The 24781-nt window shown below is 42.6% G+C and overlaps 1 protein-coding gene across 1 annotated transcript in view; it reads left to right on the top strand.

Annotated features, from left to right (window-relative positions):
- The window catches only part of smg1 (SMG1 nonsense mediated mRNA decay associated PI3K related kinase), a 118599-nt gene that overhangs the window by 17258 nt on the left and 76560 nt on the right, over window positions 1-24781 (top strand). The window contains exons 11-22 of the mRNA XM_073462725.1: window positions 717-992; window positions 4928-5058; window positions 6124-6285; window positions 13299-13417; window positions 13553-13640; window positions 13805-13906; window positions 14169-14309; window positions 15316-15542; window positions 16014-16213; window positions 16424-16585; window positions 20637-20791; window positions 20906-21039. Coding sequence (XP_073318826.1) covers window positions 717-992; window positions 4928-5058; window positions 6124-6285; window positions 13299-13417; window positions 13553-13640; window positions 13805-13906; window positions 14169-14309; window positions 15316-15542; window positions 16014-16213; window positions 16424-16585; window positions 20637-20791; window positions 20906-21039 — 1897 coding nt within the window. The remainder of the gene's footprint in view (window positions 1-716; window positions 993-4927; window positions 5059-6123; window positions 6286-13298; window positions 13418-13552; window positions 13641-13804; window positions 13907-14168; window positions 14310-15315; window positions 15543-16013; window positions 16214-16423; window positions 16586-20636; window positions 20792-20905; window positions 21040-24781) is intronic.

Here is a 24781-nt window from a genome sequence, read left to right as displayed (position 1 = left end):
GTAAAGTAGTCTGGCTGTATGTGGCATATAAACACTGCATAAGTAAGGTGAATACACACAAATGATCCTGCAGTCAAACTTTGCTGGTGGTTAGTACACCATTTAACAACCACCATTGCTGAAAATGAAAATGATGAATATCTATCTGACGTGACACAGTCAAACTTTTCGCACAAAAGGTAGTTTTGAAGTTTTTTCCACGTTAAAGCAACAATACGTAGTAAATGGCATTTTGTGTGATTTGGCACTTTGAGCCTACACTCGTAACCAAGGTTACAATCGGAGTGGCTGTAAGGGAGACACCATTTACCCTGTTGCAAGACACTGTACCATCAATGTGATTTTTTTTGAAGCTGTTATTTTAAAAAAGGTAAAAAAAAGTTACATAATGTTGCTTTAAGTTGTGTCTCGTCCTAACCCAGAAGCGGGGATGGCGATCTAATGAAATACACCGTTACTTTGGGTTTGAACATTGTAGGAAACATTTGGGATAATGTCTATACACAACTCAACAATATACATAACAACAACCTAGTTGTTTTTAGACATTTTAATGCAGAATTTCTACATATTTTTTTTTTAAACTGGGGTTTGGTCAGGGTAATCAGCTATTATTGTTTATGGTTGAGATAAGGTAGCATTAAACGAAAATAAAACAATATGTTGTCAATTTGCTAAACCAAAGTGGGTGTGTGTCTGTGTGTTTTACTCCACAGGTGATGTCAGCTGTTCAAGGTGTGTACCAGGCGCTGCTAAGCCTGAAAAATATTCCAACGCTAGAGGCAGCTTATAAAATGGTACTGGGTGAGATGGCATGTGCCCTGTCCAGCCTTACGATAACCCTGGCCCCAGCACTCAGCGGTCCCTGCCCCAGCATCCAGCACCCTGCTTTTGCCTCCCTCACTCTATCCTTGGAAAAGGCCCAATTCACCCTCATCTTTAACCTCACCACCCTCACCACCATCGGCAACACCAAGAACTCCCTTATTGGGGTGAGTGTCACTGTACTTTTAATACTGCTGATTACTATGCCAATGTCATGGCACTGGTAGCATTGGTAAAAATGTTTTGTATTAGGTGTAGGGGCTGTGTTTCCCACAGAATCAGACTTTAATTGTGGCAGTGGCTGTCCATCTGGGGTGCCATAGAGCATGCGCACTCGAGACATCCGCTGACCGAGTCGGCCAACTTCCGGTTTAGCGCCGAGCTAACCTGGGTGGGGATAAAATGTAATCGGGCGGCTCTTCTAGACTCTCAAAATTTTATTGGACCAAATCGCCCAAATTCTGACAGTAAAATGAGTCATTTCGCGGGGGTTGTGCGGCTTTTATTACCGTTTTACAGACGCGTCTTTCACAATGTTAGCTTATGGGAAAAAGTCCCCAGTGCATCACATTACGATGTAATTACACGGCTTGGCCACGACAAAAACTGGCTTCAAGGCCTGGGGCTCTTTGTGGGGGCTTGATCTCGACGATGAGGCCAGCCGTCTTCTTTGCAGAGAAAGTTACGGTCAAGCCAACTGCGTTAAGTAGTCATCCTCCTCTTCGTCTGTTTTACCGGCGGACTAAAAGCCAAACTGCCATCCATTGTATCGGAGTATATAACATCATACTATTCACTGACAGGTGCGCTGTATGAGTGAGTGAGAACGGGATGCGCGGCTCCAAAAACAGAAAATCAATATGTGGCGGCCAATGTTGATATTGTGGCGGACCACCACAAATAAATTGATGTGTGTGAAACATTTTTAATAATTTAATAACCCATGACTGTACGAGCTGCTGACCAGCCACAACTTGACATTTGGACTGACAAGCCACTGGTGAGCTCGGCTAGCTTCTTCTGCTATCATTTCACTCGTTCCATACTGTGTCGTCAACTCAATTGTGTGGCTAGTATTGCACAGACTGGCACTCACAATATCTGGAGGAGAATTACCAGAATCAACCTCCTCTTCATCCACGACTTTAGTCACCACACAGATACCGCAATTTCAAAACCTTCATACATATTTAAAGCATTAATATGAAATAGTAACATTAACTTAAGGTGTCCTGGGTTCAGTTTATGCTGCACTGCCTTCTTATTGTACATCATATTTATGTGAGAGGTGTGTACTAGCTCAATGGGAACATGCATAGTCCAGCACATGTTCTGGAGACTTGTGTTTCACAATCTTTTTCTTAAACAACTACAGCTAACAATCTAACATCATGGCCAGATTTTGGTTGGGGAGTCTTGAGTGGTAAACAATAGAAATCTGTTCATCTGTTGGGCTTTAGGGCTATTGTAGACTGTTGTTCCGCATTTTGTATGCACGCATCCACAGACACAAAGAGTGTAGACAGATCTGAAGAGAGAGAGCCACCCCATTCTCTCTGTCTTGGATCAAGTGAAGGGCATCTCTCCAAACTCTGATCAAAGTGTCTACTGACTAGGCAGTGCTGATAAACTGTACACCAAGCAGCAAACTATATGTTTTCTTTCTTTTCAGCAAAAGGGAATTCCAAAACCTTTTCTATGGTTATGTAGCATCAATTTAAAAAACACTTGACTTTCTACTGCATTGACTGACCAGTTTTATGCAAGGGCCATCTTTCCAGTGCTGAAGATGCTTCTTTAAGGGTTGCATCTTGGCTGTGACCTGCTGGTTAAGGCTGAATGTAAGGGGAGACATGCCCAGTAAAATAACTTAATTATTATTATTATTGTTATTTCTTTTATTTGAACAGGGACAGTGCACAATAAAACATTAACCCTGTATATAGCAAGGAGAGATGCATTGCACCGGGTTTTAGCAAGTTGCTTTTTTCCACCCATAGTCCCTGGGCAGGTAGATGGAACATGCAATAAATTAAAATCAGTTACTAAATTCACAGTTGTGCAAAATTTCAATTACAAAGTTATGAATACACACATTCCCACATCATTAAAACAGTTTAAAACAATTTACCTCCCCGCTAACTTTTATAAATAAATATAACCCCCCCATCAAATACACACACACATACATCCACCCACACACACACACACACACACACACACACACACTCACAAATGTCTACAAGTTTGCTTTGACAGCATCCAACGTTTTGTGTGACATGAAAATGTTTTAAAATCCGCACATGTAATCAGCTCTGTTGGAAGTGTGTTCCACTGATTTGTGGCAACAAAAGAAAAAGATGATTTACCAAATGAAGTCCTGCGTTTAGGAATACTGCACTCTCCCCTGGTAACTGATCGGGTAGCTCTCGTTGTTTTTTCTGAGCAGAGTGTAACCATTTTTTAAAGGAGGAGCAGTAGCATTATGAATGATTTTAAACAGTAGGCATACATTTGTGTGCATTATTAGATTTTTAAGATTTAAAATACTGTGTTTGGTGAGTATATGACAGTGATGATACTGACGTGTTTTTTTGTTGTGAATCTTAAGGGCACTTTTATATAATGATTCAAGTGGTTTTAAAGGAATAGTTCACTCTAGAACAAAATTCAGTCATTATCGACTCACCCTCATGCTGATGAGAAATCCGGTGTAGTTTTTTATTCCTCAAAGTGCAGCTGGAGACCCGCGGGGTTACCCTCCATAAAACTACACAAAAACTTTGTAATATTCCTCCATACTGCTCGTCCACTGCAATCCAAGTGTCCTGAAGTGGCGACATCCAGAGTTTACTCGAAACAACGTCATTTAGTACATTTATATAGCCTAAACAGTCACTATACTATATTTGCCTGGAGGCACGCGAGTCTCCCTCACACCCGCTCGCACTATGGAAGCCGCGCCAGACAAGATCAACGAGAACTCGCGATAGAGTGCGTGCTATGTCAAGCCAATTTAAGTTGAAGTCACCCATAAGTATAACTTCTTTGCCTTCATGTTGTTTAGGAATTTCTGATAAATTGTCAAAGAAACCATTTGTAGCAGTAGGAGGTTGATAGACTGAAAAAACAACAAATGACATTTCAGGGGATAAAGTAAGTGACCCCTACACACTCCAAGGAGTTTTCATAAATATCAATTTGTTTGCTTTGAATGTTCTCTTTAACATAAATCAAAACCCCCCTGCCTTTCCCTTTACATCTGTCTCGTCTGTATATCTTATAGCCTGGGACATTAAATACAGATAAAGAAGTTGTAGGAGTTAACCAAGTTTCTGTGAGACACAAGTAATCGAGGTTTGAGTCTGTTAATAAATGTTCCGAGTTGTTCAGTCTTTGATATGACGCTACGTATTTAAATGTCCACCAAAGATGCCTTTCGGTTTTGTTTTCGGGTTCCATAGTATGCTCGCGTGGTTTACAGTCTGAAAGAGTTTTGTCTGCTGTTGTTTGAAGAGCACGGTAGGTAGGCTGTGAAGCATTTGTCTTAGTACATGGTCAAGCTTTTATCAGCGTTTGGGTGATGTCATGTTCAGACACAGAGTTTGTCGGAGGATTATTACCTCGTGATCCTGCGTGATGACCGTCACAAAAGTAGGTCACTGGTCTTGCCGCGGGTCCATGGGGAACAGCTGATTGCCAAATATCCACATGTGGTTGCAGAAAGTCCGCAGGTCCGGGGTTAAAATGAACGTCTCCACATAGCAGAAGGACAGTACAGAGAAAGATGGAGTAAATCAGCTGTGCAACAGTAACCTTCATGCTACATAGTGATGTAGCTTTATGATATCTATGATATCTATCTAAGGCTACATCCAGTATGGTTATCAGATTCAGTTCCACACTTGGACTGTGGCAATGACCTCACACAGTCTATCACAATGTGAGCAAATGGCTCCTGGAAACTTAATTTGAAGTTTATCTAAAGCAGCAGTAGGAGCTTTAGTCTAAAACAAATGAGCCAGCTAGTTAAGAGCCTTGACTGACACAGAAGATGAAGAAGCTGTTGTTGATCATGTAAAAATGTGTTTTATGTGTTTAGATGTGGGCATTATCTCCTACGGTCTTTGCTCTGCTCAGTCACAATCTGATGCTGGTCCACTCTGAGTTGGCTGTCTACTACCCTGCCATCCAGTATGCCGTACTCTACACCCTGTACTCCCACTGCACAAGGTAATACACATCTGGTTTTCTTTTTGAAGTGCACAAATTTAACAAATTGGTGCAAAAAAAAATAAAAGAGAAATAATACTTTTTTGTGCCTAAAAAAATACCTTAAATCTTTAACTTTAACTTGTAAAGAAAATGGGACCAAAAACAAAAGTGTAGCATTTATGTTTGTTGAGTGTAAGTTTAACTGTCACTCATTCAGAATTTTTGCTAGAAACTGCTTCTGTAATATTTACTTTAGAAATTCCTCAGTCCCTGTCAACATTTTTTTTGTTTGTTTTTTCTGTCTAATTTAAATTGATTTGATATATATATTGCCATCCTCCTGCATCTTCTTTTTTTAAGTATTGCATTGGCTTTGTTTTTTCCCCAACAGAAAAATTTGACCATTATAATGTTCTGAATCTGCTGATTGTGTGTTATCTAAAAAAAACAGTGCAGCCTCCGTGCAGTGCAATAATAACTTATATCCCTTCATGCCACTGATTCCTACACACCAAACCTTTTAATTGAACTGTTATAAATAACATTTCTGGCTTCATCTATCTATTAAAGTGATAGCTTGGTGTCATCAAATATGTCAATGTCTTGTATTTTCCTTGAGAGGGAGGTTCCTCTTCTACTGATTCCTAAGATCATTGTAATAAGTTAATTTTTTCAATCTTTACCACTTGCACACAAAGAAAATTAAAATCAGGTCAATAAACTATGAAACACTGCAGTTTTTCTGTAGACTTTTTCTGTAGAAATGTTACACTTTTGACATGGTAAGAATGCCATCCCAACTGTTAGATAAAAGTTAGTGCATATTTAGATTTGAGATAGCTGTGAAATTGCAATCAGATTATAGTACAAAGTACAAAATATCTATTTATATGTATACTTATGAGTTCATAGCAAGCAGACATTTTATCCTGTATAACATGTCAGATTTATATCAAAGTTATAATGGGTCACATTTAAAGTCAAGATTAAGGGGGATTCACTAAATAACAGTGTGGAAGCTGTTTTCTGCTCTTTGGCTACTCTTCTTAACTGGCTTTCTGTCTCTTCTGTTTCTTTATCCAGGCATGATCATTTCATCTCATCCAGCCTGTCATCATCTTCTCCCTCCTTGTTCGACGGTGCTGTCATCAGCACCGTGACCACAGCGACAAAGAAACATTTCAGCACACTGCTAAGCCTTCTGGGAGGTCTGCTAGTGAAGGAGCACCTCTACCCTGAGACCAGGTCCTTTTCTACCTCTCTTTTCTCATTTCATCATTTTCCTTGTTTAATCAGTTTATTAAGTGTGACAGTTGTTCTGACATGTTAAACAAAAATGGGCAGCACAGAATGCACTCATTACCCTGGATGGACCCTCCCACTAGCCCACCTTCCCATATGTACAGGCGTACAAACTACAGTGCCTTGAGTGACAGATGGTATTGACCAAATTTAACGTCTAACGAGGTTGGAGAGGAAGGGTCCCAAGTTCTGTCAAATCTTTCACAGATCCTCTGTCTGTCTGCGTGTATTTTAGCTTTTAAGTATAGAAAAGACAATTAATCTTTTAAAGAAGGTGTGAGTGAGTGTGTGTGTGTGTGAGTGTATTCTTGTGATGCCACATAAGAGGATGTGACATGTTGACACCTAAATATTTTAAGCCACTGGAGGGTAGGTAAAAGGGAAGTGCAGGACGGATTAATTTGAGTGGAAAACGTATGATCTTTGCAATATTCAATTTGTAACCTGACAATACTCTGAAGGCCTTAACAGATTCATAATTCCATGAACACAATCTACTAGGACTTGGATGCATACTAACAGATCATCGGCATACAATTCTACACTTTTGCCATTTTTCCATGACATCTGCCGGCCTGGCACTACTCTGTTTGACTTGGTGCGGCAGCCCGGCACAGCTGGGGCTTTGCATTTCCATCACAACTGGGCTACCTGCTTGAAGGTGTCTCTTAAACCAGTGACGCGCTTGTAGCAATCCCTGCAGTACTATCGAAGTATCACTGCTAACAAATTGGCTTGGCTAATTCAGTTACAAACATGATTCATTTACTATAACTTTTTTCACAATAAAAGTGCCCAGCTACTTAGTCATTTAAAAGCTTTTATTATGAAGCAGCATTACAGGAAAGTAGAAACAGGAGGTGTTACGACCCAGCTCTTTCTAGGGAATGAGGTGCAACATAAAACCAGTTGTAGTTGGTAATGTAAAGGTTATTTATTTGATAACGGAGGCGGCATGCAAACAAATACACAAAACAAAGGCGACTCTAACAGGAGCAAAGCCTGGAGTGCTGTTGGACTCAAATAAACAAATAAAAACCAAAAGAGGACCCGCCAGGCAAGCTACGGCAGTTACCAGAACCACAAAGAAAAACAAGTCTCCCTGTCTAAGTCCAACCAAAACAGTCAAAGCAGCACCCCTACAGCTAACAACCTAACAAGGGAGTAGGCTACTAAATGTTTCTAGTGCCTCAGATACACACTCTCAATATGGATTTCACCATGTAACAGACACAAAAGACGAAAGGAAATTTATATCCTCCTCCTCAGATGGCTCCGTCTGATTGGCGGGTGGCTTCTCGTCCGTTCCAATCAGGATCCTCCGGCCGCGGAGTGGGAGGGAGCAATCGAGTCCTGACGTCACGTACCTCCTTGACAGACAAGAGTCTACACCAACCCCAAGAGAGGCTGAGATTTGGCGACAGCCGTAACAACCCCCCCCCCCCCCCCTAAAATTTAAGCCAATAGGTATAGACTCCCCAAATCTACTGCAAACTACTTGTCTACACTCTAGACAATGCATCTGCCAATATGTTTTCAGAACCCTTTTTATGACGTATCTCGATGTTGTAGTCCTGCACGATCAGAGCCCATCGCATGAGCCTCTGGTTATGATTGTACATGCGGGACAGAAAAACAAGAGGATTATGATCGGTGAAAACTACAACAGGCAAAGGGCTGGACCCGACATACACCTCAAAATGTTGGAGTGCCAACAGCAAAGCAAGAGTTTCCTTCTCAATAGTGGAATAATTGATTTGGTGCTTGTTAAACTTACGCGAGAAGTACGACACGGGGTGGTCAACCCCATCAGCATCCTGCTGCACTAATACAGCCCCTGCCCCAACAGCGCTTAACCTCCAGCTGAAATGGTCTGGAAGACGTCTGGTGCGGCAAGTACTGGAGCGTGACTGAGGAGAGATTTCACACTATCAAAGGCATGTTGGCACTCAGGAGTCCAACCGAAATCTATTTTTGGACTAAGCAGTGTGGTTAGTGGATGAACGACACTGGAAAAGTTACGGCAGAAACTCCTGTAGTAACCTGCCATGCCTAAGAAGCTGCAAAGAGCTCTCCTAGTGGAAGGAATAGGACACTCAGATATGGCGGAGACCTTAGCCTCTATGGGGAGCACCTGGCCCACCTGCCTGCCTAAGTAAATAACGGTGGCTTTTCCAAATTCACACTTCGCCAGGTTTAATGTGAGCGACGCTTCAGCGAGCCGGGTGAACACCTGCTCAAGGGTGGCTACATGCTCCTCTCACGTGGTGGTGTACACAATAAGATCATCTAAATAAGCGTTGCAGTAAAACTGTATTTACCAACCTTTGAAAGGTCGCCGGAGCGTTACACATGCCAAAGGCCATGACAGTATACTGCAGGAAATTATCTGGGGTTACAAATGCCGAGATTTTGGAGGCACGGTCAGTTAACGGCACTTGCCAATAGCCTTTGAGCAGATCTAATTTGCTCACATATTTGGCTGTACCTAGGTTATCCACGCAATCCTCCATCCGTGGCAGAGGATAGGAATCAGGCACTGTAACAGCATTTACCTTACGGAAGTCAGTGATGAACCGAGGGGAACCATCAGATTTGGCCTCCAACAAGCATGGAGAACTCCAAGAACTGGAGCTGGCCGTGGCTAAGCCATGTTGCAAAAGATACTCTGCTTCCTTCTTCATTAATGCACGCTTTACCGGGTTAACGCAGTAAGGATGTTGCTTAATGGGCCGGGCATCTTTAATGTCGATGTCATGCTGGAGAACTGTGGTTCGAGTCGGGACATCATTGAAAAGACAAGGGAAACGATTTATTCATTTGGTGACATCACATTGCTGCTCATCTGATAGATGCTTTAATTGAGACGGCAACACCTTCAACATCTCAGAGTTAGGCAACCTGGCACTTTGATGTGAAGAGTGCCGGGTCATCAAATCATCATCACACAGGCTATGATTGTCTGTCACAATTAATGCACAGCTACCTGGAATCACGGACGCTTGAACAAATTCGGATTTTTCCTGCTTAGCTTCAGACGTTTCTCGAACATAGTAGCATTTCAACATGTAAACATGACATACGCGAGTTTTGCGTCTCCTCTCAGGAGTGCTAATGACATAGTCAGTGTCACCAAGACACTCACGGATGTCGTATGGACTGGAGAATTTTGCAGAGAGAGCAGAACCAGCGATAGGCAGTAATGCCAGAACTTTATCGCCAACCTGAAAATGTCGGGGAACGGCGGAGCGGTCATAACGACGCTTCATCACTGTCTGTGTCTGTGAAGTGGAGAGAGCCTCCCTGGCAAGGGAATTGGCCTGATGCAACCGCTCGCGGAACTGACTGACATAATCTAACACGTTTTGCTCTGTGGAAGGTTCGGCCGACAAGAATGTATCCTGTAGTGACTTTAGCGGGCCACGGGGCGTGTGGCCGAAAACAAGCTCAGCGGGACTGAATCCTAATGATTCCTGGACAGCTTCACGGGCTGCAAACAACATGAACGGAACTCCCTCATCCCAACCTTTTCCAGTTTGCAGACAATATTTACGGAGCATCGTCTTTAACGTCTGATGCCACCTTTCTAGTGCACCTTGACTCTCAGGATGATACGCACTGGAAACTGTGTGACGTACATTTAAGGTTTTGAGGACCTGCTTGAAAAGCTTCGACTTAAAGTTCGTGCCTTGATCAGTTTGGATTACACGGGGAAGGCCAAATGTGGAAAAGAACTTGGTCAAGACTTTTATTATGGAACTCTCGGTGATGCTGCGCACCGGGACAGCTTCTGGGAAACGAGTGGCAGTGCACATGATGGTGAGTAAATATTGATTACCACTTTTGGTTCTGGGCAGGGGACCAACACAGTCAATTATTACCCATTTGAAAGGCTCTCCTATTGCGGGTATAGGCTGCAGTGGCGCGGGGGGAATAGTTTGATTTGGTTTACCTGCAATCTGGCAAATATGACAACAATGACAGTACTTAACTACTACGGTTTTTAATCCTGGCCAAAAGAAATGTTTAAGGATTAGCTGATTGAGGTTTTTGCTACACCTAAATGCCCCGACCATTGGCTTTCATGTGCCAAAGACAAAACGTGCTGCCGATACTCAGCGGGTACCACTACCTGATAAACGGCACTCCACTCAGAATCAGCTGTTGGGGAAGGAGACCATTTACGCAGCAGAATGTCCTTCTCGAGTAAATAAGCTACCTTTTCACCCTTTGCTTTGTCGGCACTCACCACACTGGAGAAGCACGCCTTTTAATGTCGGATCAGCCCTTTGTGCAGCGTACAAACCTTCTCGGGTCACAGGCAGAGACATACCAGCTGGGGATGGTGTGTCTGTGTTAGAGGAGCGCAGTGACTCGGCGGCACCCGTACTGGGAGACTCAGCGGCGACCTCCGTCTCAGCCTCTCCTGAAAATTCTCGCATAATCACACCGTCAGCTAGAGAAATGTCATCATTTTCTTGTGACTGTGCACGAGTGATAGCACAGAACGGAAACAAATCAGAATATGGGGGTGCTTCCATGTGCTGAGGGGAACCCAACACTTCCAGCGCTGGAGTCACCTTACCGCCAGCTATATCATTTCCCATTAACAGAGCAATACCCCTTATTGGCAACGCGGGGCAAACTGCAACGGGGAAAAATCCGGTAATTAAGTTTGACTGTATATGTATGCGATGCACGGGCTGAGGAGTGTATCCCATCTCAATGCCACGCAACACAGCTCTGTAACCACATGCGGAGCGCTCTGAAAAAGGCAACGCCCCTGAGAGAATCACAGACTGAGAGCCACCAGTGTCTCGCAGAATACGCACCGGGCACTGATCGTCAGCCTCGCCTGTTAGCGACACTAACCCGTCAAATGTGAACGGTTCGAAACAAGCATCAATTTCTCTCTCACCAGAATCAATGTTAATGCGCTGCTCAGTTTTAATTAACCCCACGCCTTTGGGCTGCGGAGCGCTCGGAGGTGATTGCTGTTGCTCTTTGCGTCTCAGGGTCAAACAATTGGCAAATGACATGTCCGGGTTTGTGACAGAAAAAAAACACTCTTTCCTCTCTCTTGGAGCTGGGTAACTTAGGAGAAGTACTTGGTGAAGCCTGAGTATAACGAGGCTTTTCAACAGAGACTGACGGAAAAACAGCCTTGTGAGTCAGCACATACTCATCGGCTAGTACAGCAGCAGGAGAGAGTGAATTTACTTTTTGCTCATTCAAATACACCACAATACGATCAGGCAAACATTTCTTAAACTCCTCCAACAGAATTAACTCTCGCAGAGAATTAAAGTCATGTACTGCTTATTGTATTGTGTATTGCTCCACTTATCGAATAAAGTCCCTTTTCCCTGGCGAACTCTACATAAGTCTGATTGTGGACTTTCTTATGATTCCTGAATTTCTGCCTGTAGGCTTCAGGGACCAATTCATATGCACGTAAGATTGCGGATTTAACAGCGTCATATTGTAGGCTGTCCTCCATAGGGAGAGCAGCTACAGCTTCTTGGGCTTTCCCATGGATTTTGCACTGCAATAATAGAGGCCAGACTTCAGGCGGCCACCGAAGAGCTGCGGCAAGGCGCTCAAATGCACCAAAATAGGAATCAACTTCAGTCTCATGAAATATCGGTACTAAAGCAATGTGCTTGCTAATGTCAAATGCACTACTTGGTAAATGGGTGGGAGGAACAGATGTACCCGTGGCATCAGCGGACGTGCTCAGCGCACGATGAGCCTCCCTCTGGGACTCGAGCTCCAGCTGATGCAGTCTTACGGCTTTGTCCACCTCAATTTCCAGCCTTTTAATCTCCAGCTGTAACTGTGCTTGTCTGTTTTGTGCTTTTTCCTGAGCTTCCATTTGGAGACGAGCAAGGTGCACTTTTAGCCGAGCCCCGTCTCTGGATCAAAGCGAGGCAACGTAAATGGAGTTTTCATCTGCTCGTCCATCTCACCCTCCACTCCCAAGGCTGCTTGAGCACCATGAGGATCACCCTTAAGCTTTTGGCCACCTGCCGCTTCAGTCAGGGTGCCATCCTCAAGCACAGTGGACTCTGACGGCCCCGATAGTACTATCATTTCCAATTCCACCAGTTTACCAATAATCAAGGCTTTAAGATCCACCTTACGTAATTGTTTAGAATACGTGAGGCTGAAGTGGTCCGCTATTTGAGCCAGCTCATTTTAACGGCAACTGTCAATTAGTCGAAGGGAAGGGTTCGCCAAAAAGTACTCGATGTCAAAAAACGCCATGTTCACTCAGCAATCCTCAGCTACACACAATTAGTCCCTTAGTTATTTTGTTTTCAATAATCCAATCTCCCCGCGCTCAAATAACTTTTAGCTACGGGAATCTCTTTAAAAGAAATATCCCGGACGAGCCCCCATTTATGTTGCGCCTCATTCCCTAGAAAGAGCTGGGTCGTAACAGGAGGAAACAAACTAAAGCGAATTAAGTTAGAGACTACAAAAGTACTGAGAGCTTCTTTCTCTCAGGTGTCCTGCACAGACAGGAGTTGAGCATCGATTTGGGGGGGGGGGGGGGGGGGCGGGGGTGCTTGTTACGGGCTGGCTGCAGTAGCAAGAAGACACCACAGCCTGCTTGGAGGTGGGGCGGCTCAGCTCACCTCGGCACAGTAAAACTGGCAATGGAAAAGCAAATCAGTGCTGCTCGGTTTGACTTGCTCGTGGAAAAATGGCATTTGTTCAACATCCTCTGTGTATGCTTGAGAACATTGTGGAAAGTTTTAGAGCAATAGACAGACTCTATACCTAATGTGAAGAGTAGAGGTAAAGTGGGGCACTGCACTCCGGCACATGATATGAGTGAAATGAAAGGGGGGGGTGGAATTTCAGACTGTTTTAACATTAGCTAGTGGAGCAGAATATAATGTCCATGTTAGTGGAAACAGCTGTTGTAATGTTTTTTGTTGGTGAGTCAGGAGGCTGCTGCTAACCTGGGCTCAGGAAATATCTGTGCTGATGAAGAAGTCAGACACCTATAGTCCTCTCTTCTCCCTGCCTTCCTTCAACAAGTTCTGCAGGGGCCTGCTCGCTAATGGTGAGCCCAAAATGTCAAGCATTTCCAACAAGATTTTTTCCCCTTGTGTTCTCCACATGATTTTCTGATTCGGGCTTTATAATTGTCATTTTTAGATTTATTCATCAGTTGTTGAATGTATATCCTCTTGTATAGGTCTAAATGAAGATCAGAGTATCTGCCTTCAGACCTGCCACAGCTTACAGGTCCTCTCTTCATCTCTCTCCACTGAGCTACTACAGAGGTGAAAACCATGCCAACTGCTTTCAGACAGTATTTAATGTATTTGATCTGTACAATAGTCTTGTGTTCTTGCTGTTCTGTAATTTGCTGCTAACATTGGGAACAACTAGGGAGGCAGCTGCCTGTCCTGTCAAGTTTAAGCTTCGTGTCTGTGTGTGTGTGTAGGTGTGTGGATGTGTGCAGAGTCCAATTGGTCCACTCAGCAGTGAGGGTGAGGCAGGCCTATGGCAAGCTACTCAGGACAATCCCCCTTGATGTGACTTTGAGGTGAGACTTATTGCACCACTGGGCAGCATCTAGTGAAATGGACCTGTTCTCCATATACCAAAGCTGTTGGACAGCTTGTATATATTATATTCACAATTGGGACTACCATGAACTGACTACTTATTATCAAGTCAGCTGAATTAAAAGTTAAAACTAAAGGAAAGTCAATCATTTACTAATATAGTAAATCTTATAATGCATGTTTAACACACTTTCATTTCACTTTCATACAATCGGGTATGTGTGATTTGTTTTCTCACAGTAACCACAGCCACCCTGAGATGAGGGAGATCTCACTGGCCATCCGCCACCACATGAGCCGAGCACCAAGCAGCACCTTCCACCCCCAGGACTTCAGCGACCTCATCAGCTTCATCTTATATGGAGTCCTGCACCGTGGAGGGTACCTCTGCGATCAACATAGATTTTAAACAAAGTGTCACTGTGTCTTTGCTCTCACAATCCCAGAAATACAGTAGATTTAAGTACAGAAGGGTTAGACTGCCTTTGTATAGTAACATAGCCAAATGACAAGACTGTATTAATCTTAGTCTGGGAAGTGAACTCCAATGCAGTTTTTTATTTATTTATTTTTTTACCTGTTAGTGAGTAGTTTCATGATGCAACAGATGTTTAAATTAAGGAGAAAATCTGGAGGGTATTAAAGAATATGCCATTTTGGGCTGCAATAAAAATAAATAATATAATATATTATTATATTTATAATAAATTGATATTTTTAAGGCTGAATGGTTACAAACGATATACAATCTCTATAATTTCTACAATGTGGGCTGAATGTTCAGTTGTAAGTTAAAGCCACATCTGAGATGTCACAAGCCCTTTTATGAAAGCAGACTGTGATCACAATAATATGCAAAGAGAAGATATCCTTCCCTGCTTGCAAATATACAGCTGCACAAAACTTGTAAATTAAAAACTATACATAATAAATAATAAATAGCAAGGCTGTACTTGAACTTTTTTTTTCACAAAGCACTGGAGCTAGAGTGTTGAAAATTTTGCAGCGCAGGCCATAAAACCTAGCTTATGTAGAGTGTAGAGTATAAAAGTATCAAGTAAGGCTATTGTAGTTTGAGATAACTCAAATTCTGTGTTTGGAGTACTCATTTTTCATGACCTTTCAAATGATTATAGCATTGCAAAAATGCAGACATTGTTTTCAGTATCTTTGCGTATTATTATTATTATTATTATTATTATTATTATTATTATTATTATTATTATTATCAGCAAGATACACACTACAACTACCAAGTAGAATAGCCTGGGAGGAATCCGAGGAACCTGGATGAAATCCACACAGACACAGGAGCAACATGCTAGCTCCGCACAGAAAGGCCGCAGCCAGCAGAGACTTTCTAAGTTACTCTGTTGTTTCTCCACAGCAAGGATCCATGGCTGGAGCGTCTGTACTACAGCTGCCAGCGGCTGGAGAAACGAGATGGCAGAGGAGGCACAGATGGCTGCAGGCCAGGTGTAGTGCCACGGGCACTGTTGAAAACTGAGGCAGTATTGTGGCAGTGGGCAGTGTGGGAGGCTGCACAGTTTACCGTATTGTCCAAACTCCGTACACCGCTGGGCCGAGCTCAGGACACCTTCCAGACCATTGAAGGTTAATAGTCCAGATCCATGATTTTTTTCACACTGACTGGTCCTTTATTTGGTTTTCAAGCCTTTTTTGCAACTTGAGCTGTTTTGACATGTTTTGTAAATAATGGACATGTGGCATAATTTTTGGATAGTTCATTTAGTTCTGTATGGGTGCACCTCGGAATGCATTTGCTGTGGTCAATATGCAATATCCACTTTCTAAAAAAAAAGATAATCTGATTTTTTATTTTTATTTTCTAACTTAAAAAATATTCTGTTTAGTATTTGAAATGCACTTTAATAGATAGTAGAAAGATGACAGGAAACAACTAGTAGGGGAGAGATGGGGAATCACATGCAATAAAGGTTTCAAGTGAGTCACGAACAAGGGACGTTGCGGATCATAGTCACCGGCTTAACCTCTAGACCACCAGTGGACTGATGTGTGGTTCCCGTCATTGTTGTGCCTAATGGCCTATTTGCTGTGTGTCAGGTATAATCCGGAGCCTGGCTGCCCACAGTCTGAACCCAGAGCAGGATGTTGGTGCTTGGGTTGGTGCTGGAAGTGATGGGGATGGTCACCACTCCAATCAGCTCCGCCTAGCTCTGTTGCTTCAGTACCTTGAGAACCTGGAGAAGCTCATGTACAATGCCTATGAAGGCTGTGCCAATGCTCTTACTGCTCCCCCAAAGGTGTGTAAAGAAACGCTTCAAATTCCATTGCTGACTGAAGAATTAAGTGTTTAACATTATCGTAATCCAGAAGGAGTACTGAGACCAGAGAACATAAATTGAATAGTAGTCATTAAAATGGGTTCAGAATGGCAATGCCATATCTTTAGTGTAATAGTCCTTACCCTTCGAATAAATAATATGATGTACCTCTCTGTCTCTGTGTCTCAGGGCATCAGGACATTCTTCTACACCAACCGTCAAACCTGCCAAGACTGGCTGACGAGGATCCGCCTGGCACTGATGAGGGTCGGTCTTCTCTCTGGCCAACCCGCTGTAACTATTCGCCACGGCTTTGACCTGCTAACAGAGATCAAGAACAGTAGCGCCCAGGTCAGTGCAAATGTACTATAGTACCCCTTTCACACTGGTCAATAGACCCACTAACACCAACTAACATCTGGCTTTTATGTGAATGTGTGCAATTGGGATTTACTCCCAGGGAAGTTGACCCTGCTGTGTAGTCATGGAACAGCTGTGATGTAAACACAAGACTCGGGTGATTGGTCTAATTTACTTTAATTTACATCAGGCTTGATGCTATGACACATGTTGAAGATAAGCCTATAAAATGGCACTGCGCTGCCAGACATTCAAAAACCTCTTCTCACTACAACCAAAAGTTCCAAACCTCTCTCGAGCCAACTGCCCTTCCGAGACCTAGCCAAACTCTCTATCGAAACAAGTATAAACTCGGGTCAGCAGGTTCTTTGTCCACGTAGCGGTCAGTTTTTCGAGAGCTAATGCTCACACTAGCATGTCACCAAACAGTAGTTTCAGTCAATAACTTTTGGAGTAGAAATACTTTTAACAGCTAATAAGCCCTGCTAGTGACCAGGGCTGCCGCTAATGTCTCAATTGGCTCATTGCTCCCCTCTGTCACCACAGTGGAGAGGAGGTTGTGTGGCTCGGGCACCACTTGGCAATGCCTCATTCTGCTCAGTCATCTCCTGGATCCACACACTTTACATAGATTATAATTTGTATCAGATATTCTGTCAATGCAACTTGTAAACTGTGATTTTGTTGTTCTGTTCTGTACATGCGACATCTATTGCATGTCTGTCCGTCCTGGGAGAGGGATCCCTCCTCTGTGGCTCTTCCTGAAGTTTCTTCCATCTTCTTTTTTCCCCCCGTTAAAAGTTTTTTTTTTCCATCAACATGGCAAATTTTTCCTCACTTGAATCGAGGGTCTAAGGACAGAGGATGTAGTTCAATGTAAAGATTGTAAAGCCCATGGAGGCAATGTGATTGTGATTTTGGGCTATATAAATAAAATTGATTTGATTTCTCCACACTAAAGCAGAGGGGAAAATACAGGCACCAGCTTGCTCTTGTGGGAATAAAATATCAAGCTGGGATACTCACCAGATGTGTGATGTCTCTTGGTCTGAAGCTTGCCCAAGTGGCTTTTGCATTCATGGAGGAGTGCTCACATTGTGGCCGGTTCCCCCTCAAGTGCTCCATCGCCAACTGGACTGTCAGACAGGTGTGTCCTGTGGCGACTCAGTTATGACTTCCACTGTAGCATCTCAGGAGGCGATGGAGCTTGCTGAGTTGAGGTTCCTTTTTAGTGTTTGTAGCTGTGATCTTGGATTTCTTACAAGACCAAGGTGGACCAAGGGAAGACTTTCTCCATTGAGGAGACCATTGAGGATATCTTGGCAGCTATTTCTGCCTGCCACATTGGTTTTGAGGGGAAAGCCGCAGGGCAGCATGAAGGACGCATGCTGTAGGCTTCCAGTCTCTCAACGTTTGGCTCCCTCCTTGAACCTACGCACTATTTTGGATGCCCTTCTGGCCCCACCTTTTAAACCCTGGAGCAGTTGGAGTCGAAAATGGTGGCTTTAAAGACAGTCTTGTTGCTGTCTCTTGTTTCAGCTAAACAAAGTCCTCTTTGGAAAATACAAGCGTTTCCTTGCCTTTATGCCTAAGGTTGGGGTAATCTTCACACTCTACCTGGGACCATATTCAGGGGGATCTGCATTCAAGAGATTTCTGCTGAAAGTTGGGCCTCCCCACACAACTTCACCAGATTCTACAAACTTGATGTTACAGTCCCTCCATTAGCCCATTCGGTGCTTCGTGCGGCTTGACCTTAGTAAGTCTAACTCTCATGACAGTTGGTCTCCAGGTATCATCTGTCCAGCAATCCAGGCAAGTATTTAACACTTTTTTTTAGCACATTTAACTCATCTTTTTTTGATTGCTGGATTACTTTTAATCGTGTTGTTTTAAGTCTTCCATTTCAACATTCCTGCTTTTTTATGACATACTGGACTGAAAAGAAGTGATTATGACCTGACGAGAAAAGCTGGCCACCATGGGTAACAAAGGCTGAGGTGTTTGAACCAACTCGTCCCAAATGTAATATTCTAAACGGAAAAAAAATGCTCCATTAAGTAACTATGAATGATGCCTTTTTTCGGAGACTTGTGGATTAAAAACAGGAAGATGAACAAGCAGCTAAAGGTATAAGACAAAAGGTGGATCAGTATCTGTCGAGGCTATGCCATGGCCTGTTTGTAGACACCATGGACACTACACCTACTGCTTTGTAATTTAAACTTCGACCTTTGCACTATTGAGACTTGGAGTTCTGGATGCCTTTTCCAGGCATTATTCCAAGTGATCCCAAAGCCTTTTGGCTTCAAGTGACTCTGATAATTATATTACTTTCACAGTTGAGGACCGGGAGATGTTGCACAAAAAAAACAATGTTCATTTGCCGCCTAGTTTATAAACTTGGTCGATTTCATTTTAATTTTCTCAGCATGTTAACTTCCATACTCACACTAAAGGCCATGTACTGGACCTTGTCTGCTCTACTGGCATTTCTCCCTCCAACCTGCATGGCTTGATTTTAGCAATCACAGATCACTCTGGACTACACTAACACATCAACTGATGACCTGGTCTCTATGTACAATGTCATCCTCTTAGACACTCTGAGTCATCTTACCCAATCAAATTGCGCAGTGTCTCCTTCATTCAATCTGCTCCGTGGTTTACAGCAGAGTTCCGGAAAATGAAGGCTGCTGGTCAACTTCTTTAATATCTCAGCAGGAAAACTGGCCTAGCTGTCCATGCTTTAGCCTATAAAGATCATCTAAAAAATTATAAGGCAGCCCGGAACAACGAACAACTACTTCTCCTCAATCATTGCAAAAGGTCAAGGAAGCCCCAGAGTTCTCCTCCTCACTGTAAATATGTTACTTCAACTTGCTAGACAATTTCCTCCCACTCCCTCTTCTAACCTGTGCAGCAACTTTATGGTATTTTTCATTAAACACTACCATCTGCCAGAAAAGCGCTGGTTGTGCACTCAGGAGTGCTGAGATAAAGCACTTGTGCGCTGAGGGAAAAAACGCTGCATGTGTCTTGTCTCTATGACGACCATATCTTGACAACCACAACTGTATGATCGACACTGTCCCTTTGCGGTTTACTATCCGTCTGTTTTTTATTTGACATCGAGACATCAGAGCAAGGAGAATGTGGGTGCATGGCATGATCCATAGGAGACAAAAATACATTGAATATTAGCCCCTAGGCCAGGAAAAAGGTGATGTCACCAGTGCCTGTCTGAAAAGTTGAGATTGTAAGCTCGAAGTGCTGGAACTACTCGGACAAAAACAGGCGTAGCGCTTTGGAAAAACATGCTGCGGCTTTTCTCTGGACAGCCGCCTGCTGCCGCAGATGCTCGCTCACTCATTGGGAGCAACTGAAAAAACACATACCCCTATATTTCATGTATAAAACCACATTAACTTTATTTTCTGTTTTCCAGATGACCGTAACTAACCTATGTGAATTAATTATCACTCAGATATTTATGAAAACATGAAAAGCAATGTTTACATAATTTAGCCTAATGGGAACAGTTGAGATAGTCACCTCTCTTTGCAAAACCATCAAAGTCCAGCGTCATATCGAGAGACGGATGTTTATCAGTCAGTCGTGATCTGTAATGTGGCTTGTTGAAGTTCAATCATGTCTCCGTCTGGACAAACGCAATTATAACTTGTAGAATGTAGACAGCGCCCTCTGTTGGAATCAAGCTAAATAGCAATGTAGACTCATTGCAGTTGTTTGCCTTGAGATTAATTAACGTGCTGCCTCTTACTCTTACTTCTATGATTTGTGTGTCTTCATGCATTGAATGTTTTTTATGTGCTTTGTAAAGTGTCCTTGGGTGACTTGAAAGGTGCTTATAAAAAAAATATTGTATACACACTAATTGTGTTAAATATGTGGTATTACACAAAGCTATCAGGTGTCTCATCCTTGTTGTGTAACTTTAGGTGGTGTGTAAAGGTAGCATTCCTAATATCTAATAGTATTATCTAGTTAGATGAATCACATGTTTTGATGTGCTCGTCAGGGTCCAGAGCTAGAGGTTCCACTGACATTGCTGGTGGAAGCTCTGTGTGAGCTACGTTGTCCTGAGGCCATCCAGGGACTGGCAGCTTGGAGCCTCCTGACCACTGGGAGGAGTCTGGGGTGGCTGTCGTCAGTCGCCCTTCAGGCTGAGGGACGGTAAGCAACGCTGCCACCAGACATCCTCACATCAGTGAAATAATCAAATAAATCATCCACCTCCAGGTCCATTTATTTGGTGTCCTCCTCTAAATTGTGTGTATGTCTGTGTAGGTTTGAAAAGGCAGCTCTGGAGTATCAAGATCAGCTGTCTGCAGTTACAGGGATGGACTGCAGCATCAAAAGCGCTGAATGCAGTCTTCTCAAATTCTCCAGCAACACAAGCAGCCCCAAACACACCAGCAACGGTAACCAGCGCATATCCATGTTTAATGCAGTCCGCACCAGTTAAGTGAGGTTAAAGATATAATAGTAACATTTCTGCATTAAATGTAAGGCTGCACGAAAAAAAAAACATATTGTGATTATTTTCACAGATATTTCAATTGGGGTATTATTCACACAAGACAAAATAATTCATTTTGCATCACAATTTTCATTTTCACTAAAACAAACTACTAAAAAATATATAAATATTGAAATCCTGATGTGACATTTGGTGTCTGTACCAAACATGTTTTCTTGCATCTGGAGAACAGGATTTGATGGCAGGGACGTCTCTACAGCACTACAGGAACATCATTATAATGCTTTTTGTCACACATTTGACCTTTTATCTTAAAAATTGCAGCCTCTGCTAATTGGTGTTACACTTGACCATACTGTGATTTTGATAATACCTTGATTTATGTTACAGCCTTTTAATTAATTTTATAGCCCGAATTAAAATGTCGAATAATAGAACTGCAGAAGTCACGTAGAAAGATTTTCATAAGCAATGGTGGTTGTTTTACAATGAAGACAATAACTCCCATGATTTTGTTTTGAATGAGAGCCCTCTAGAGGCGGAAATTACACACTGTACACAAGTGACCTTTGGTCTGCTAGATATCGATGTGTTAAGCGGGATTTATGGTTCTGCGTCAGGTCGACGGCGTACCTACGGCGTAGCTACGCCGTCGACGCAGACCCCTACGCCGAACATCTGCGTCACTTGACGCGCGCCTCCCAAAAATCCTAACTACGTGTCGAAACGGCGCAGACAGCAGGGACATGCGACGCGGACCTCGAGGGCTGTGATTGGTCCGCGTTACATCATTTCCGGGTCGCAGCGTTCAAAGGACGTACAGACCACCTCCTCACACGTCTTCTCCTTCGTTTGGTATTTAACATTTGCACTAGAAGCATTTGTTCTTCAATATCGATCAGCTCCAAAAGTATCCTCTCTCGCTCAGTCGCCATTGTTCAATGTACTGTTTACCAGAGACCAGGCGTGTTCACTCCCCGCTTCTGGCGTAACCGGAAAGTAAACACTCCAGGTACGAATTCATGCGGTTTCGTTACTCAGCGCCCCCTAGCGTTGTGGCGGTGAATTACCACGCGATGCATAGACACCGCCGCACTACTATAAATGAAAAAGCACGGCGATCATGTTCGCCGACGCCTAGGCGCACAATCGACGCAGAACCATAAATCCCGCTTTACTCTCTGCAGATCACTTTCATATTTTAAAGGCAGTAATCTATTCGATGCCAGTGGAGCACAACAGTGTGTTTTTTATAGCTGGTGTACCCAGAACATCACTGTAAACAGTGAATGCTAATGGATCAGTCAGTCAAGCTGATAAGATTCACCACAAAAAAATCTCAATCCAGCTGACCAGCCAGGGACATCACATCGCAAAAAATAACTAGCAAATATGTCTGGCATAATCATATTAAAAACCACAGCAATAAAAGCAATGAATTATAGAATATATAAATAAAAACAATAGATGACTGACATGTTTGTGAATTACCGAAAGCAGTTACACTGTACAATAATCATTCCATCCATTATACACTTAAAATGATCCAGTGACACATACCTGGCAAATTTGTATACCTCTTGTAATTTGTTCCATTTGTTTGGTGCAAGAAACTAAAAGCTAATTTACCAAGCTCTGTATTTATCAGAGAGACTTCAAGGGACAGAAATTCTTGGGAAAGAGTGTGATGACAAGTAGATTTAAGTTGTAAAAGAGAAGTGAGGTAGTAGTGTAACTTGCCTAGCAATGCCTTTATAAATAAAAAGGAGGCAAGAGAAGGTAGACTGTAAATGGCAAACTGTGTCTAGCGATTTCAGTGTCGAAGGGGCTGCTTGCACATACAGAATGTCACCATGATCTAAAACAGACAATATATTTAATGTAACAAGTGTTCTGTTCTCAAAAGAGTCGCATGACTAAAGCCTATTGGTGCACCCATTTTAATTTGTTAATTCGAACACGTGTTTTAAATGAAAGCTTATCATCCAACTAAATGCCCAGATATTTGTAATCTGTAATACACTCTACTTGGTTCCTTTTAGTGACTGAATGCAATAGACGTCACGGTCATACTTCGACCTTGTAAATGGCATAAATTTGGTCCTGGATGAATACAACCAATCTTAGGTTTTTCAAGGATTTCTGAACAAAGTCAAATGTACACTGAACACTTGACACAGCTTGCTCCATAGATGGTGTGGAACAGTATAGAATAGTGTCATCTGCATAAAAATGGACGTTTGCAGTTGTCCACTAAGGCACATAAAATTAACCCTCTAGGCGCCAGAGTTTATTTAGGAAAATATTCCGTTTGGATTTTAAGATTTCAAAAGGCTGTAGCTTGGAAGTGGTGAGAGATAAATCCATAGTGTAAATGAGAAAAAATATTCATAATGACCTAAAGTTTGTGATGGGAGTAAATTTACTCATCTAATTTGCATATTGTGACGTCACCAGGTGGCAGCAATATTGGATTACGTAACTTTCAGTAAAACTGATTTTTGAACATATTTACACAGAAAAGAAAAAAAATTATATTGTCATCTCATCCTCAAAATAAAGGAACAGGAGTTTGATTGGAGTAAATTTACTAATCTAATTTGTATATCACCAGGTAAAATTCAGTAAAACGGAATTCTGAACATATTTACACAGTGGATTTTTTTTCATTTCATTTTTTCATAGATTTTTTCATCCTCTCATCCTCAGAGTAAATGAACAGGAATCTGATAGGAGTAAACTCTCGCCGTGATCAGTGTGTGTTGCTTGTGTGACAGTGTGTGCAGCTGCATCATCGTCAGAGTCACTCGTCTCTGACGAGCGATTGTCATCAGAGGGCAAATCGTCCCCTTCTGAATCGCGATCAGCAAAGATCTGTGCAAGCACCTCATCCGCACTGTAAAGTCCTCTGGGCATTTTGTTTTTTATTTCAAAAATCGCTATCTGTCTCTCGATCTGTCCAGCACGCTCCTGCCACCGCTTCGCTGCTCTCTCCTCTCCCGCTCTCCCGCTCAGCCGCTGCCGCTCTGACAGCTGGTGTCGGGTTTCAAACTTTTTTTTTCTCAGATATTTTGCATAGAAACACACTCACTTATGATGTCAGGATTGAAGCTGAATCTAGTGGCCATCTAGTGGTAGCAAGCAGTAACAGCACAAGGCAGTAGATTTAAAGATATGGGCTCTTCTATTCAGCAATGTTGCCTGTCGCAATAATGCGACTTTGGCGCCTAGAGGGTTGAACCTTGTGGGACTTTTTTAAAAATTCAGTTTGGTTTAACTGCAATCCTGAGACCACTATACACTGTTCTATCAGAGATGTAGTCCTGAAACCATTTTAAAAGATGTGTCATCAAAACCCAGCGGGGCCAGTTTATCCAAAAGCAATCTGTGAGTGACTTTGTCAAATCAATAAACAAGGCTGCACAATGTTTCTTACCATAAAGAGCAGAAATTATGTAGTTTAGAACCAAAGTGTTAAGTTAAAAATGTGTGCCAATGGTACAGCAATGACAGGGGAAGCAAGTCTTAAGAGATGATCTCTTCATGCACTTTGAATAACACTAAGCATGGTAAACTTCAATTTACTTATCTGATATCCGACGGAAGTCACCGATTAGTGTAACGATCCACATTCCATAGTGTGATTGTTATTTATCCATTGCTCTCTTATGAGATTCTGTCAT

The sequence above is a fragment of the Pagrus major genome, chromosome 24 (assembly GCF_040436345.1).
Source record: "Pagrus major chromosome 24, Pma_NU_1.0".
In the NCBI taxonomy this organism is placed as follows: Eukaryota; Metazoa; Chordata; class Actinopteri; order Spariformes; family Sparidae; genus Pagrus; species Pagrus major.
The sequence above is the reverse complement of the archived record's forward strand: the minus strand, read 5'-3'. Positions and strand labels throughout refer to the sequence as shown.